At 52.2% G+C, this 12,844-nt stretch overlaps 5 protein-coding genes across 5 annotated transcripts; 2 read left to right on the forward strand and 3 right to left on the reverse strand.

Annotated features, from left to right (window-relative positions):
• Positions 1–159: 159 nt before the first annotated feature.
• BO88DRAFT_379593 (pex2/pex10/pex12 family protein) lies at positions 160–4,124 on the forward strand (the record flags this gene model as incomplete). Its single annotated transcript, XM_025704492.1, has 3 exons — positions 160–2,225; positions 2,492–2,609; positions 2,677–4,124. Exons 1-3 carry the CDS (start codon positions 210–212, stop codon positions 4,122–4,124), a joined length of 3,582 nt encoding a protein of 1,193 aa, XP_025567096.1. The 5' UTR covers positions 160–209.
• Positions 4,125–4,254: 130 nt separating this feature from the next.
• On the reverse strand, positions 4,255–6,421 carry BO88DRAFT_356682 (glycoside hydrolase family 125 protein). Its single transcript, XM_025703738.1, has 3 exons — positions 5,992–6,421; positions 4,717–5,927; positions 4,255–4,657 (listed from the first exon to the last, which is right to left on the reverse strand). Exons 1-3 carry the CDS (start codon positions 6,117–6,119, stop codon positions 4,386–4,388), a joined length of 1,611 nt encoding a protein of 536 aa, XP_025567097.1. The 5' UTR covers positions 6,120–6,421; the 3' UTR covers positions 4,255–4,385.
• Positions 6,422–6,831: 410 nt separating this feature from the next.
• BO88DRAFT_400941 (uncharacterized protein) lies at positions 6,832–9,112 on the reverse strand. Its single transcript, XM_025705717.1, has 9 exons — positions 9,005–9,112; positions 8,887–8,942; positions 8,580–8,824; positions 8,340–8,518; positions 7,979–8,281; positions 7,898–7,922; positions 7,709–7,846; positions 7,481–7,663; positions 6,832–7,424 (listed from the first exon to the last, which is right to left on the reverse strand). Exons 1-9 carry the CDS (start codon positions 9,062–9,064, stop codon positions 7,276–7,278), a joined length of 1,338 nt encoding a protein of 445 aa, XP_025567098.1. The 5' UTR covers positions 9,065–9,112; the 3' UTR covers positions 6,832–7,275.
• A 247-nt stretch (positions 9,113–9,359) lies between these two features.
• Positions 9,360–10,730, forward strand: rad18 (E3 ubiquitin-protein ligase RAD18; the record flags this gene model as incomplete). Its single annotated transcript, XM_025702623.1, has 3 exons — positions 9,360–9,861; positions 9,911–10,025; positions 10,082–10,730. The coding sequence occupies 3 exons, from the start codon at positions 9,360–9,362 to the stop codon at positions 10,728–10,730; spliced, it is 1,266 nt and encodes a 421-aa protein (XP_025567099.1).
• A 76-nt stretch (positions 10,731–10,806) lies between these two features.
• BO88DRAFT_330400 (putative vacuolar sorting protein SNF7 family protein) lies at positions 10,807–12,480 on the reverse strand (the record flags this gene model as incomplete). Its single annotated transcript, XM_025702629.1, has 5 exons — positions 10,807–11,493; positions 11,561–11,755; positions 11,826–12,044; positions 12,120–12,366; positions 12,434–12,480. The coding sequence occupies 5 exons, from the start codon at positions 12,478–12,480 to the stop codon at positions 10,807–10,809; spliced, it is 1,395 nt and encodes a 464-aa protein (XP_025567100.1).
• Positions 12,481–12,844: the final 364 nt, after the last annotated feature.

Raw genomic sequence — 12,844 nt, forward strand, 5'->3', positions numbered from 1 at the left:
TGAAGCGAAATTTAGATTTGTCATGAGGATCAATATTTGCCCCGCCGCGAGAACTTTTTGTTTGCTCTGTTTGCTTGCTGACTCCATCCTTAGTCACCGTTTGTCTTGTTTGCCTCTTAGCAGCTTCCCCAATTGCGCTGCTTGTCGCCACTGCGAAGAAAGCTGTCGAGCTCTCGTTTGGTACCACTACTGCTGCAATATTGACCATCATGAATAGGGCATTGTTGAGAGCTGCCTGGTCCTCCAGGACAGCACTTCGCGCGCCTCCTCCCGTCTCTCGCGCCGCGTTATACCGGTCGACCATTCACCCAGTAAATCGAGCCTTTGCTTCAGTATCTTGCCTCCGTTCTGAGCAGCCTTCATCCTCGTCCTCTGCAGTGCCACCGGCATCTGACTTGAAAGAAGAACCGACAGCGAACTCCGCGTCGGAGAGCACCCCTCACATCCCATGGTATCTACAGGAAGAAGCACCTGTGCCCGAATCAAGGCAGACAACTTCGCGAGATCAGATTCCCGAATTGCCAGAGAACCCTCCAGCTATTCTCCCTGCACTCCTCGACTACGTGTTCAAGGACATTGGTCTCGATGAATTGAAGTTGATTGATTTGCGCGGATTGGAAACTCCGCCAGCTCTTGGTGCCAACGTGATTATGATAATTGGAACTGCTCGCAGTGTCAAGCACTTGAATGTGTCCGCAGATCGCCTTTGCCGCTGGTTGAGAAGTACCTATAAGCTGTCTCCTTACGCTGATGGACTCCTGGGTCGGAATGAATTGAAGATCAAGCTCCGGAGAAAAGCTCGGCGTGCTAGGCTCGCCAGCAGGTCTGGTACTATGTTTGACGAAAAGGACGATGGGATCACGACAGGCTGGATCTGTGTCAATGCCGGTGTGGTAGAGGAAACACCAGTCAAAAAGGATGAGAATTATAGTTTTGAAGGGTTTGGCCACACTGCCACTGGCACTAGGGTTGTTGTGCAGATGTTTACGGAAGAGAAGAGAGCCGACGTCGATCTCGAGAGCCTTTGGCAGAAGGCGCTGGACCGATCCGAAAGAGAGAAACAAAGGATTTCCCAGGTTAATTCAGCCGCACCTTCCGAAGAGGTTCGTGCTTCCAATTCGATAAACGTATCACCATCTGACCGTGAGTTCGGCCATGCCTCCAGGTTTCCCACTAGCCCTTTGTTCGGACAGAAGAGGCTGCTTCACACCAACCGGCGTCCCGCTAGCCAAGACTTCGACCGTGCAGCAATCCATGCAGAAGATACGGAAGTAACTTTGGATTCCCAGCCTTCGTCTTTACTTCGAGACCATGACCATAGCGACCATGGAAATACAACCCGCTCAATGGACGCACTATTTGACCACCTCTCAAAACTATCCGACGTTCAGGCCAGGATCGAACTCGGAGAGGGCCCGGAAGATAAGGACTCTACACTATTTATGCGCCTATTCCATGATCTGCTATCAATCAGCACGGCGGCAGAGAGAGCAATAGCCCGTCTTGTCCTATTTTGCAACGCGATTTCCAGACAGCACCCGGGGTATACAAAGCGGGGTTTATATTCAGCGTTCACAGAATGTACATGCGCTGGTTGTTCAGTATCTGATGATCTAGCATTTTCAGTTGTTTCAGCCTTGTTATCTCCCCGACTAGCAGGGACTAGCCCTGACGTTGCAGGGCACGTTCCGGAAGCGGACCAGGAATTAGCTCTTCTTGTGCTTGAACATCTATCTCTGCGCGCCACCAATATCGTCAATATGAGAGTGTTCGACATGATCTATCGAGCCGTTGCCAGTTCCCTGTCCACCACTGTACCAGACGGAGCAAATGATGCGCAGACTGGAAATAATAGCGCTCTTTTTCGAGTGTCTCGCCTGATCGATACTCTTGACCTACCCTTTGAACCCGAGCAAGCCCGCAGCCTTATGCTATCGCTCTTCCAGCACGGCGACTACAATGGCTTTTGGAAGTTGTGGCGCAAGGGTCCCCTCAATGGAAGTCTGCGCACCGCTGCTGACTACAAGATGTTGTTCCGGTTGCATGCTGATCTGGGAGATGAACTCCGTGCCCGGGACTGCGTATCAACATGGATTCCGATGATGAGGAGAGAGGAAAACCCGATACCCCTCGAGGGAGAGCTTCTGGTAGATATCAAGCGCTGCCTTTTGCTTGCCGACCCAGATATTGTGCAAAAGGCCGCGGAAGGATCGACGAGCAATCTGGTCCGATTCTGGAACGCATGCCAGATGAAGATGCTGAAATGATGCCCCACTAAGTCATTGTAAATAGTAGACACTGTACTAGTAAATAACACAATCTCAATTCCTTCTTGTTGTGCGGTAAAGTAGCAGTAGCTGGATGTGAATGTGACGGTGGATCCGGACCTGGCTGACGGGTGCCGATAAGCCTCGGCTCAACTCGCCGCCATCGGATTGGCATTCACCGCAGCAGCAGCTGCACCTCCGCATTCTCTCCATCCTCCACCCAGTCACCCCATCCCAACTGCTTCTTCCACCTAGGGGCCAATGACTGGCGTTCAGCTGCCATCATGGAATACCTGCCCAGTCTGCAGCAAGAATTCGATGAGCTGAAGCCATCGCTATTCGGTACGTGCCTTATCGCACACCCCAAACCATCTCAACGACCACTCGACTAACCCTGATCCCTTCGCAGAGCTGCTCGCCGAACAACAGCTCTCTGACCTTCTCCCCCCTTCAATCCGATACATCCTCGCCGTCGCGACTCATCGCCATCCACGATACCTCCTCCGAATCCTCAACTCCTACGACGAGATCTACGCGCTCCTCTCCCTCGTCGTCGAACGCTACTATCTCCGCACCTTCGGCGGCTCGTTCACAGAGAACTTCTACTCGCTCAAACGCGAACGAGTCCTCCTCACCAAGAATGGCGAGATCCCTCGCGCCCAACTCGGCGCCCCAGGCCCCGTCCGCGAAGCCCTCAAGCTCCGCACCTCCGAGGTCTGGAAGAACCTCCTCGTCCTCGTCGGAATCCCCTACCTAAAGCGCAAGCTCGACGAAGGCTACGACATCCACGCCGCACCACAAGCATCCCTAATCATGAGCGGCGGCCCCAGATACAACCCAGGCGACGACCTCCCTCCAAACCCAACAATCCGCCAACGTCTCCTCCACTACTACAAGTGGTTCCTCCGCAACATCTACCCCTCCGTCAACGCCGCTTACTACTTCTCCATCCTCGCCTTCAACCTTGCCTACCTCTTCGACAACACCAAATACTCCTCTCCCTTCCTCTGGCTCATCGGCACCCGCATCCGCCGTCTCAGCTCCGCAGACCACCGCGCCATCGCCTCCATCCTCGACCCTAAACCCACTCCCCCAGGTGGTCCCGGCGGCGCAGGCGCCCGCACTCGCCCCGGCTCCGGCCTCCTGGGCCTCCTCAGCCCGCAGAACCTCTACCCCCAACTCCTCACCTCCCTCCGCTACTTCCTCCCGGCGTCAATCTTCGCCCTCAAGTTCCTCGAATGGTGGCACGCAAGTGACTTCTCGCGGCAACTCGCCCGCAAAGCAACCGAAGTCCTGGACCTCCCTGCCCCCGTCGCAGCAGGAATGACGCCTCCCTCGGAGAAGCGTAAAGCAGCCGCTGCCGCCGCCGAGAAACAACAGCAGCAGCAACCATCATCCCCAACCCTCAAATCAGCACTCAAATCAACCCCACCAGCACGCACACGCATCCAACCACCCATCTCCGCAACCTCATACCTACCCATCTTCACCGTGCCACTCCCCCCACCAGACTCGGATGTCGCGTCCGCGTGCCCGATCTGTTTGAATGCGCTTACAAACCCTACGGCGTGTCAGACGGGGTATGTTTACTGTTATGTGTGTATATTCCATTGGTTGAATGGGGAGCATCAGCGACAGTTGGATTTCATGAATGGGGAGGGTGCGGGCGCGGCGTGGGCTGATGATGATTTGGAGGGGGGTGAGGAGGGGAAGCAGGGTGGTGGTGATGGTGATGAGGAGGAGATTAAGAAGTCGAGGAGTAGACGTGGGAAGTGGGAGAGTGGGAAGGGGAGGTGTCCGGTTACGGGGAGGAGAGTGCTTGGGGGGACGGAGGGGTTGAGGAGGGTGTTGGTGTAGATAATACGTAGTATTCTAGAGGGTCATATTGTATGATTGGTTGGTGGGGGTTGTATGGAGCGTATATATCCATAGTACTTAGTATAGTATGCATTGTATGGAATGAAGTCTTTTTAAGTTCAACATGATGTTCATGTTCACTTAGATATTGATATTGATATTTGATAGCTCAAGGAGCCCATAGATAAACAGGCCGGGTATATTATAGCACATCGCACTATGCACACGCAATGCTAATCAAAGTGACGGAGTAGCAAGCATCTAAGAAATGACATACGGCTCCGCTCCATCTCCGAATAGGACTTCTGGTTGTTCAGCCGCGACCTTCAATATAGTCTGAGAAAAGACAGAGTTCGCCCACGCGAACCACGGTCTCGTATATGATTTGATGTTGTTGACATCGATGGACTCGTGGACTAAACCCAGGAGACTAGAGTTGCGGACTAGGTTAAGGGAGTCGGTGATCTCCGTGACGTTGTCGGTTGTTAGTGCCTGCACGAGGAGGGACATTGGCCAGGCGTTTTCGAGACCAACTAAAGCGTCTGTGTTAGCTGTTTTGGTTTCAAAGAGCTAAGGTTCGGGCATCGCTTACTGTGAGGTCCACCGATGCCGTGAAAGTCCGATCCAGTGAGGTAGTATGGGTTTCCGTTAGGGTCGAGGATCATCTTGCGGGTGTTTTGGTAGACTTGATCGGACTTATCGACGAAGCCTAAGTAGGGTAGAGCTAGGAGGGATGGAATGTTCGCGTCGTCCATGAAGATGCGCGAGCCGTATCCGTCTACTTCGAAAGCGTAGACATCGCCGTACGTTGGGTGGTTGAAAATGCCGTGTTGGCGGACGGCTTGCTCGAGGTTCTCTCCGCGGGTTTGGAGATTGGATGCGAGGGTTGAGTCACCGCCAGCTGCGCGGATCAGATCCGCGGTCTTCTTCAATTGTACGGACATCATGGCATTGGCTGGGATGAAGTAGCCCAGGATAGTGGCGTCATCGCTGGGACGGAATGCGCTGCGGATGAGTCCGGTGCCTCCGTTGAGCGGGTTCCCAATCCCGGCCAGGTTGAGGGTTTCCGTGCCGAGAGTTGTCTGGCGCTGGAAGGTGTACTGGTTCTGGACATACTGATGGTCACTGTTGAAGGTTGGCTGGGACTGGGCGTCGGTGGTGTTTATGAGTGTGTCCAAGGCGAGGTACCACCGGCTGGTGAGGAATTCGGTGGATCCGGTGTTTTCGTAGAATTCGTTGCCCAGAGCGAGGAAGTTGGCCAAGGAGTCGAGCTCGTATTTGCATTCGTAGACAACAGAGGGCTCATACGCTGGATGCACAGTATCCTGTTGGCCGTTGCTTGTTGCTTGGATTCCACTAGGTGGAGGGGGCTGGAACGCGTTGCAGTAGGCCGATTGAATAACGAACTCAGCCTGCGTATGAATGGCTCCGAGGATGAGACTGTAGAGAGCCGGATCCTTCTTTGCCAGTGTTTGATAGCCCGTCAACTGATTTGTCGAGTCACGCAGCCACTCTGCGTTGATGTCTCCGGTCACGACGAACGTCTGAGCTCCTTGCCATTGCGAACTATCTCGCCTCATCTTTCGAGAGGAGGAAGTAGTGGATGTGCTATTGACATGCCAGCGAATGGTTGTGTCCAGTGTGTTTGGAAAGGCATTGCGAAACAGCTGAGCCATGTCCTTGTCTACCATGCGCGAGGTCACATCGTCGATGACCTGCTCTACTGCATTCGAGACAAAGGTCCGACATTCTGTTGCGGGTCTTTGGTAGGGCAGATTCAGAGGACCACCGCTGTATGGGGCACTGGAAATGACGAAGAGAATGAGCAGGCTGATACAGAGAAGATGTCAAGGGAAGAATCCCTTACTGTCCAGTAGAAGCATAAGAGGTATAGTCTGGACAAGCCCGACGCAGAATGGAAGGCTCATCGCGAGCTGCAGCTCCCCTTGCACCCAAGCCGGCGGCGAGGGTGACGGCCAGCGACAACGAGCGCATCTTGACGGCTGGTTAGCGGTTGTCGCTGATGATGAGTTTAACTTATGAGGCCGGAAGGTTGAACCAGTGTGCCATTGATCCTTGAAAAAGAATTAGGGGGAACAATGGCATGTTTTAAAGTGGGCGGGTTGGGGAATGACAGGGGAAGGCAGGGGAATGCGGGGAAGAAGATCGCAAACAGCCGATTTCCTCGCTGATCCCCCGGATTCCCACCAGTCTTTCCACCCATCATACCACTCACTCTTGCCCTGCAGGATGCCATTGAACCTTCCGGATTGCACATAGTGCATGGCAGTTAAGCAACTCATTGCATGTTATAACTCGCATCCAGTGCTATCTGCGTTGTACATCTACTAGTCTTGTCATGTCTAGTAATAAAATTCTCCGCTCGATCAAGTGTCTTGATCAGCCGATGGCTCAAGGGTCTTTCCGGTAGTCGCCTGACACCCTTTTTATATTAAATGTTGGCATTAGCTTGTCGATCACATTTCAGGACGGTATTCGCTTAAACATAACATGAACGCTATCATACTACCCTTCGAAGCATTGACTTTGGCGCAGAACTGGATTTATGTCTCCCTGGTACAATAGATTGAATGATGGAGACGCTGATGGCAGTTATCTTCACCTTTCAGAGCCAGCCGCACTCATGACGATCAATACTTTAAAGAAGATTGTTTATCATGAAAGAAGTCACACTAGAGAACGCTGCATATGCGTCACCGATATTTGTATAGTCAAAGCTCTACCCTAATAGTACATGGATTGGGCATATTGATTGGGTGGAAATTGCTATGCCTGTCGAGTGAAAACAGTGAAGCTATATACTATAGATGCAGCGCTGTATGCAAGAACATATAAGCATTGGGATAAGGAGAAATAGCAGACCAGATATTGATGACATGTAACAAGCAGTCCACTGCATCGTACCAAAGGGTATACTGGGTGTGAGTCTAGTCTGGGTTGAGGTGGAGATACCCGGGTTTGACCGGTTCAATGCACTGCATATGGGAATGGCTTCTTGGGAGTGCTTAGGCGCACTAGTCAACCAGCGTATATCGGTCACAACCCCTGGATATGGTATATGAGCCCCAGAAGCAGAGAACAGTCTCGAAAATGACGCGGTTTCGGAATCGTCCGGTTATCCAAGAGCTGTTCACTTCTTCGAGAAGAAGGACATGATGCTACCCTGTCCCGGTTTCGCTGCTGGTTTGCCCTTTGGCGCACTCACAGCGGGCTTCTTCTTGGGAGGTGGAGCTGGCTCGTCCTCTGAGAATGACTCCCAGCTTGGTTCCTCAACAGTCACTACGCAAGGAATAAGTCAGTGATGGCCTTACTCTAGTAACATGTGATAATCTTACCAAGATAACCCTCATCGTCCTTGACTGTCTTCTTCTTCATGACTTGGCGTCTGCCCCTGCGACGACCGCCCTTCACCGTAACTTCTTCCTTGAGTTCAGCCTGTTTCGGCGGCGGCTCGTCGATAGGTTTAGACTCTTCCGGTGACGGTGCAGCATCGGGCATTTCTTCGTCTTCGTCTTCGTCTGATACCAGTCAGAAGAGTTACCGACAATAAGGAGGCAACGTACCATCATCTTCCATCATCTTTCTGAGCCTCTCTTCACGCTCTTTCCGCGACTCACGTGTACCGGCGAATGCGGACTTCCCTGAGTCTCGGAAGAGCTCCTCGGGCTCCTCATCCCCATCTGATGCGTCGTCTAGAACCACTGCTACATATCAGTATGTGTACAACGTCAAGAAAGACAGTAAGTACTCACCATCTTCAGCAGCACTGGGCTCGGCCTACATGATTGTCAGTCACTCAATACAAAGGATTCAGGTAAAGTGGTGGGACTGACCGATTCGGCAGCCGAAGTAGCCGGCGTCTCTGATTCTTCCTTCTTCTGCTTCGGCTTGGCTTTTGCAAAAGAGCTAAATATACTGCCCTTTTGCTTTGGAGGAGCTGTCTTCTCAGTTGGCTTAGACGCTGGAGGGTCCTCGCGTTTCGCCGTTGTCTCCGTCTTCGGGGGCTTGTCTTCAGGTTCTTTCTTGGGTTGTGTTATTTCTTCTTCCTTAACAGGACGCTTAGCTGGAATAGTCGCCTTAGGAGGAGCCGGAGCCTGAGCGGGAGCTGGTACGGGAGGGCGGCCGCCGGTTCTTCTCTGCAGCACAAATCGCATTAGTATCAGAGGAACATGGAAATGCAAGCGCACGTCTTACCCGGACATTGTTGCCCTGGATCATGCCCCAGGTCTTGCCGTATTCTAAGGGATCCTCCTGAGCATGCTTGGCGATCATCTCTCCCGCAACATCTGTCAAGACGTTGAGATCCTGAAGCACTGTTGGCTGAAGGCTGTAGACGTATATCGACGAGATTGACTGGAAAGTCGCCTTGGAATCTGCGCACTCAGTTATTAGACCCCACCCTTTGCGCAACGCAATGGAAGCAATTCCACGTACCCTCCAAGTCTTCCTCTCGTACAAGCACAACCGAGGACGTGGCGATCTCATCCCTAGCGACATCCTGATTTGGCATCGAACTGCTGATGTACGGGCTGCTCTGGGGAATGCCATCGAAGCTGTCCTGAAGGCCATTCGTTGTGGAAGGGGTCTCGGGCGCTTTCTGAATCCCCGTGATAATGTAAGTCGCATTGACGCTGTTTTGCTTCTTGTTGTTTTCGTTGCGATGGAAATCAAAGAGCATCCTTTCCGACAATAATCAGAATAATCCATATGCATAACTTCGTGTTATTCGTATAAGACATACTGCTTGGCCAGGGTACTATGAACCCGAAGGGCTCGACCTAAGGACCGGTAGGTGACCTGTAGTATGCGCCGAAGCTATTAGTAGATATCCAGCTTGCAGCACATTAGACATGGCTCACCGTGCGTCGCTCATTGAGAACATTCTCAGCGAGATACCTCTTATAATCAGCAACAGCCATGATGACAACCGTCCCTTAATCGTGTGTGAAAAACGGCGTCGTTCAAAGCAACATGCGATGCGGAGTAGATTATGGTCGACGCGTTCTGGAAGCACTTTACGCGTATCAGTCAGCGGGTCTTGGCACCGCAGCCAGTCTCCGACGCCATCACAATAACTACTCTTGACGATCGCCAGTTGCCATTCACGGTCTATTACAGCCCCAGGAACTTTTCTCACCCCGCCTTTGCTCACTAGACCTACCTGTATATCCGATGATACGTCGATAGTCGCCGCAGCCTGCACCCACCCACCCTATGGACCAAACCTTCGACCTCCCCGACTCGACCGATTGGCTTACAACGCCACTGTCACTTGTCGCGCCTCTCGAATCCGCCCTCCGCTGCCAGGTTTGCAAGGACTTCTTCGATAACCCAGTGATTACCTCGTGCAGCCATACTTTCTGCTCGCTTTGTATTCGGCGGTGTTTGAGCACGGAAGGAAAATGCCCCGCGTGTCGCAGCTCTGATCAGGAATTGAAGTTGCGGCGAAACTGGGCTGTTCAGGAACTGGTCGAGGCGTTCCAGAATGCTAGACCCAGTGTTATAGATCTGGCTAGAAAGGCTGCTGCGCGGGGGAGTGCGACTGAAGAGGCAGATTCGGAGGAGCCAGCACCGAAAAAGAGAAAGGTCGAGGCGGTAGATGGACCTGCTGCGGAGGGCGTGAGGACTCGATCGCAAACTCGGGGAGTGGGCTCTCAGGAAGATCCTGTTGCGATTGAGGTCATTGAGGACAGTAATGATGAGGAATATGTTCCAGGTGTGTAAATCATCGGCAAAGTTGCGTCGCATGCTAATTGCCACTGAAGAGGACGGACTAGTCGCGTGCCCGATTTGCAGCCGGAGGATGAAGAATGAGGCGGTATTTCGACATTTGGATACATGCACTGGAGAGCCTGCGCCACCGAAACAGTTGAATTTTGGGTAAGATATGTCTTCTGGAGAGTGTCTACATGTTTGCATCTGACTCGGAATTATAGCTCGTTACAACCAGCGTCGCAGAGACCAAAAGACGCGCTAAATAAAACACCAGAACGACTGCCCATTATAAACTATTCTTTATTGAAAGATAATGTGCTCCGAAAGAAGTTAAAAGATTTGGGTATACCGAACACGGGCCCGAGGCCCCTTCTGCAACGACGTCACACAGAGTGGATGAATTTATGGAATGCCAACTGCGACTCCAAAACGCCAAAGTCCAAAAGGGAATTGCTGCGAGAACTGGATATCTGGGAACGTACACAAGGCGGCCAAGCGCAATTATCAGGTGATGTCACAGATACCGTCATGCGCAAAGACTTCGATGCGGCGGCCTGGTCAACGAGCCATGACGATGACTTCAAGCGACTCATTGCGAATGCGCGAAAGAAAAGCGAAGCGCAGGTGCGCACCACGATACCACAAGGAAATGTAGGCACAAATCAGGCAACCAACCAGCTTGCCAGCCAGACAACGTATCAGCCTTCAAGTGCGCCTGTTATTGAGCACACGGAAGCCATACATGCGGCGGAAGATGCCCAACCCCCGGAGAGGTTGCCTGTAGAAGACAAACTTGTCATTGTTCCTGAGGTACAAGCGCAGACGCTCCAGGGCTCAGTCGATAGCCAGATGACCAATACGCAAAATTAGTTGCACTTGGTGTATGTGTCTAGAATATGCGCATTGTGCAGGTACCAGGCCCTGGAGGTTTGTTCATCGTCTTGCGCTAAGCAGTGGTATTGGGACCTTCCTCGACCGACATCCTCGACAGGCGGTCCTCCAATTCCGATTCCACAGCTCGCTCCGCTGCAGTTCTGCGAGCGGCTTCCTGAGCGCCCTGCTGGAGACTGTCGAGTTCGGCAAGCTTCTTGCGAGTCTCTTCTGCCTCCTTCTCTTCCATATCCTCCCGCTCCTTTTTCTCCAGTTCCTGCAGCTCGTCGTCGATCTCAGTCTCATCAATCTGTGGACCAGCCTCGTTCATGATGTTTCCGACCTCATCCACCTTGGACATCTCCTCACGCAGCTCTTCTACCACATCCTCGACCCTCTCTGCACCACCGATCTGAGTATGCAAGCCCCGAAGTGCGCCGGTGCTTGCCTCCATGACCTTGACGAATTGCACCTGATCCGTCGCCTGCTCGATTTTGGAATATACCTCCTCAAGCTGCATCAGAGTATCCAGTCTCTGTTTCAGATTATGCTCCGCGAGCTTCTTAGAGCGCACAGCCGAGAGCGCAGAAACGCGGTTCTTGTTTTGCAGTGCCATTTTGGCAGTCGCATTAAGCTCAGTGATTTTATTCTCCAGGTTTTCCACCTGCTTGTTCATAGTCGCCATGAGCGTTTTGATAGAGGCGACGGCGGTATCTTGCTCTGTGATATCTTTTGGAGCGTCACTGGTTCTGAATTTGATGGTCTGCAACATAATTAGCATCCTACATGGTATAGATAAAACACCGAGACATAGGAATAAAGACACATACCTTGCCATCGTACGCAATAGCACCGCTATCGCGGGACATATACAGTAACAGCACATCCATATCCGCATCCGACAAGCGACTTCCTTCATCCAAAGCACCCGCGAACTCGTTCACGAAGCTTTCCTTGGAAAAAACCAAGTCCGTTTTGGACGGACTGTTCGCCGTGGCGTGCTTGACTACACGGTCCGCAGCCTCCTATAAGCACACCTCATTAGTCCTACCCATTCCAACAACCACGAACCGAACCTAAGCCAACGCAACCTACCTTCAAATTCTCCACCAATACCAACTCCTGAGGCTGTAACCTCGGCGTCGCCTCCTCGCCTCCAATCACAACACCCTTCAACTGCTTCATACCCCAGCTCATGACAGCCCATGGACTCAACACAGACGTATCAATCCCCCACTGCGGCTTGCGCAAACTCGCTGGGTTAGTCCGATAAAGATGCAGCGGCACCATGGTTCGATTCCTTGTCGCTTCGTCCTGTTCCACACGGAGTCATCATTAGTCACTGTACACCCCATTCCCCTCATATACATGTATATGGTTGTAACATACAAAGACCGCACCCAGTGCGACAGGCCGTCCACACTCCGGAATCTCTAGATCACGTAGCAAGGATTCATCAGCTCGGAGGATCAAGTGATTCGCTTTGCCCTTCGAGGCGGGCCCATGTGGAGCGATGTAGCCGTGCTTTGCGGCGGAGGTTAAGGCATGTTCCCAGGCTGCGATATTGGTGGTGTATCCCTCGGGGTTGGTCTTGCGGTGGATGGGGAAGTCTGAGTAGAGGGAGGGGAGGCGGTTCCTGCAGTTACAGATAATATGTCAGTATCAGTGGCTAAACAGGAGGGTAAAGCGGGGCAATGACGGACTTTCTGAAGGAATCCTGCGAGAGGATGTATTGAAGGAGGGTCGTCATGGTGGTTGTTATGGTAAGTGGCAGATGAGTATGTAAAGTGAGACTGTGATAAAATGGATGTAAATGTATCTAAATGTGGTCTATATTGAGTACTCGTAATAAAGAAAATGTACACACCGTCGGTGTAGGCTGGATAGCCCCCGTGCGTGCGTGGTGCTACTGAGGTAGTATCAGGATGTCTATCTGATGTCAATAAATGGGCCACTTCGTCCTTAGCGTTGGTTGTCGGGGAGGTCATCTTATCGATAAGAGCTAGTCACGTGTTATGGTCATGCTGCAGCTGGCGATCATTTTCTGCCACCGCCCAATTTTCAACAGATTTCGGAGCCTTTTTTTGGGGACTGGATATCCTTAAATCCGCTTA

Source organism: Aspergillus vadensis, assembly GCF_003184925.1.
Source record: "Aspergillus vadensis CBS 113365 unplaced genomic scaffold BO88scaffold_2, whole genome shotgun sequence".
Classification (NCBI taxonomy): Eukaryota; Fungi; Ascomycota; class Eurotiomycetes; order Eurotiales; family Aspergillaceae; genus Aspergillus; species Aspergillus vadensis.

What these genes read in the sequence shown, in the direction of transcription:
- BO88DRAFT_356682 (XM_025703738.1), bottom strand. Translation starts at nt 6,119, where the DNA reads ATGCGCTCGTTGTCGCTGGCCGTCACCCTCGCCGCCGGCTTGGGTGCA. An exon ending in TCTTATGCTTCTACTGGACA is followed by an intron (nt 5,928 to 5,991) that starts GTAAGGGATTCT and finishes CGTCATTTCCAG; the next exon opens with TGCCCCATACAGCGGTGGTC. An exon ending in CGGCATCGGTGGACCTCACA is followed by an intron (nt 4,658 to 4,716) that starts GTAAGCGATGCC and finishes CAGACGCTTTAG; the next exon opens with TTGGTCTCGAAAACGCCTGG.
- BO88DRAFT_400941 (XM_025705717.1), bottom strand. Translation starts at nt 9,064, where the DNA reads ATGGCTGTTGCTGATTATAAGAGGTATCTCGCTGAGAATGTTCTCAAT. An exon ending in GCCCAGTGCTGCTGAAGATG is followed by an intron (nt 7,847 to 7,897) that starts GTGAGTACTTAC and finishes GATATGTAGCAG; the next exon opens with TGGTTCTAGACGACGCATCA. An exon ending in GGACGATGAGGGTTATCTTG is followed by an intron (nt 7,425 to 7,480) that starts GTAAGATTATCA and finishes TTCCTTGCGTAG; the next exon opens with TGACTGTTGAGGAACCAAGC.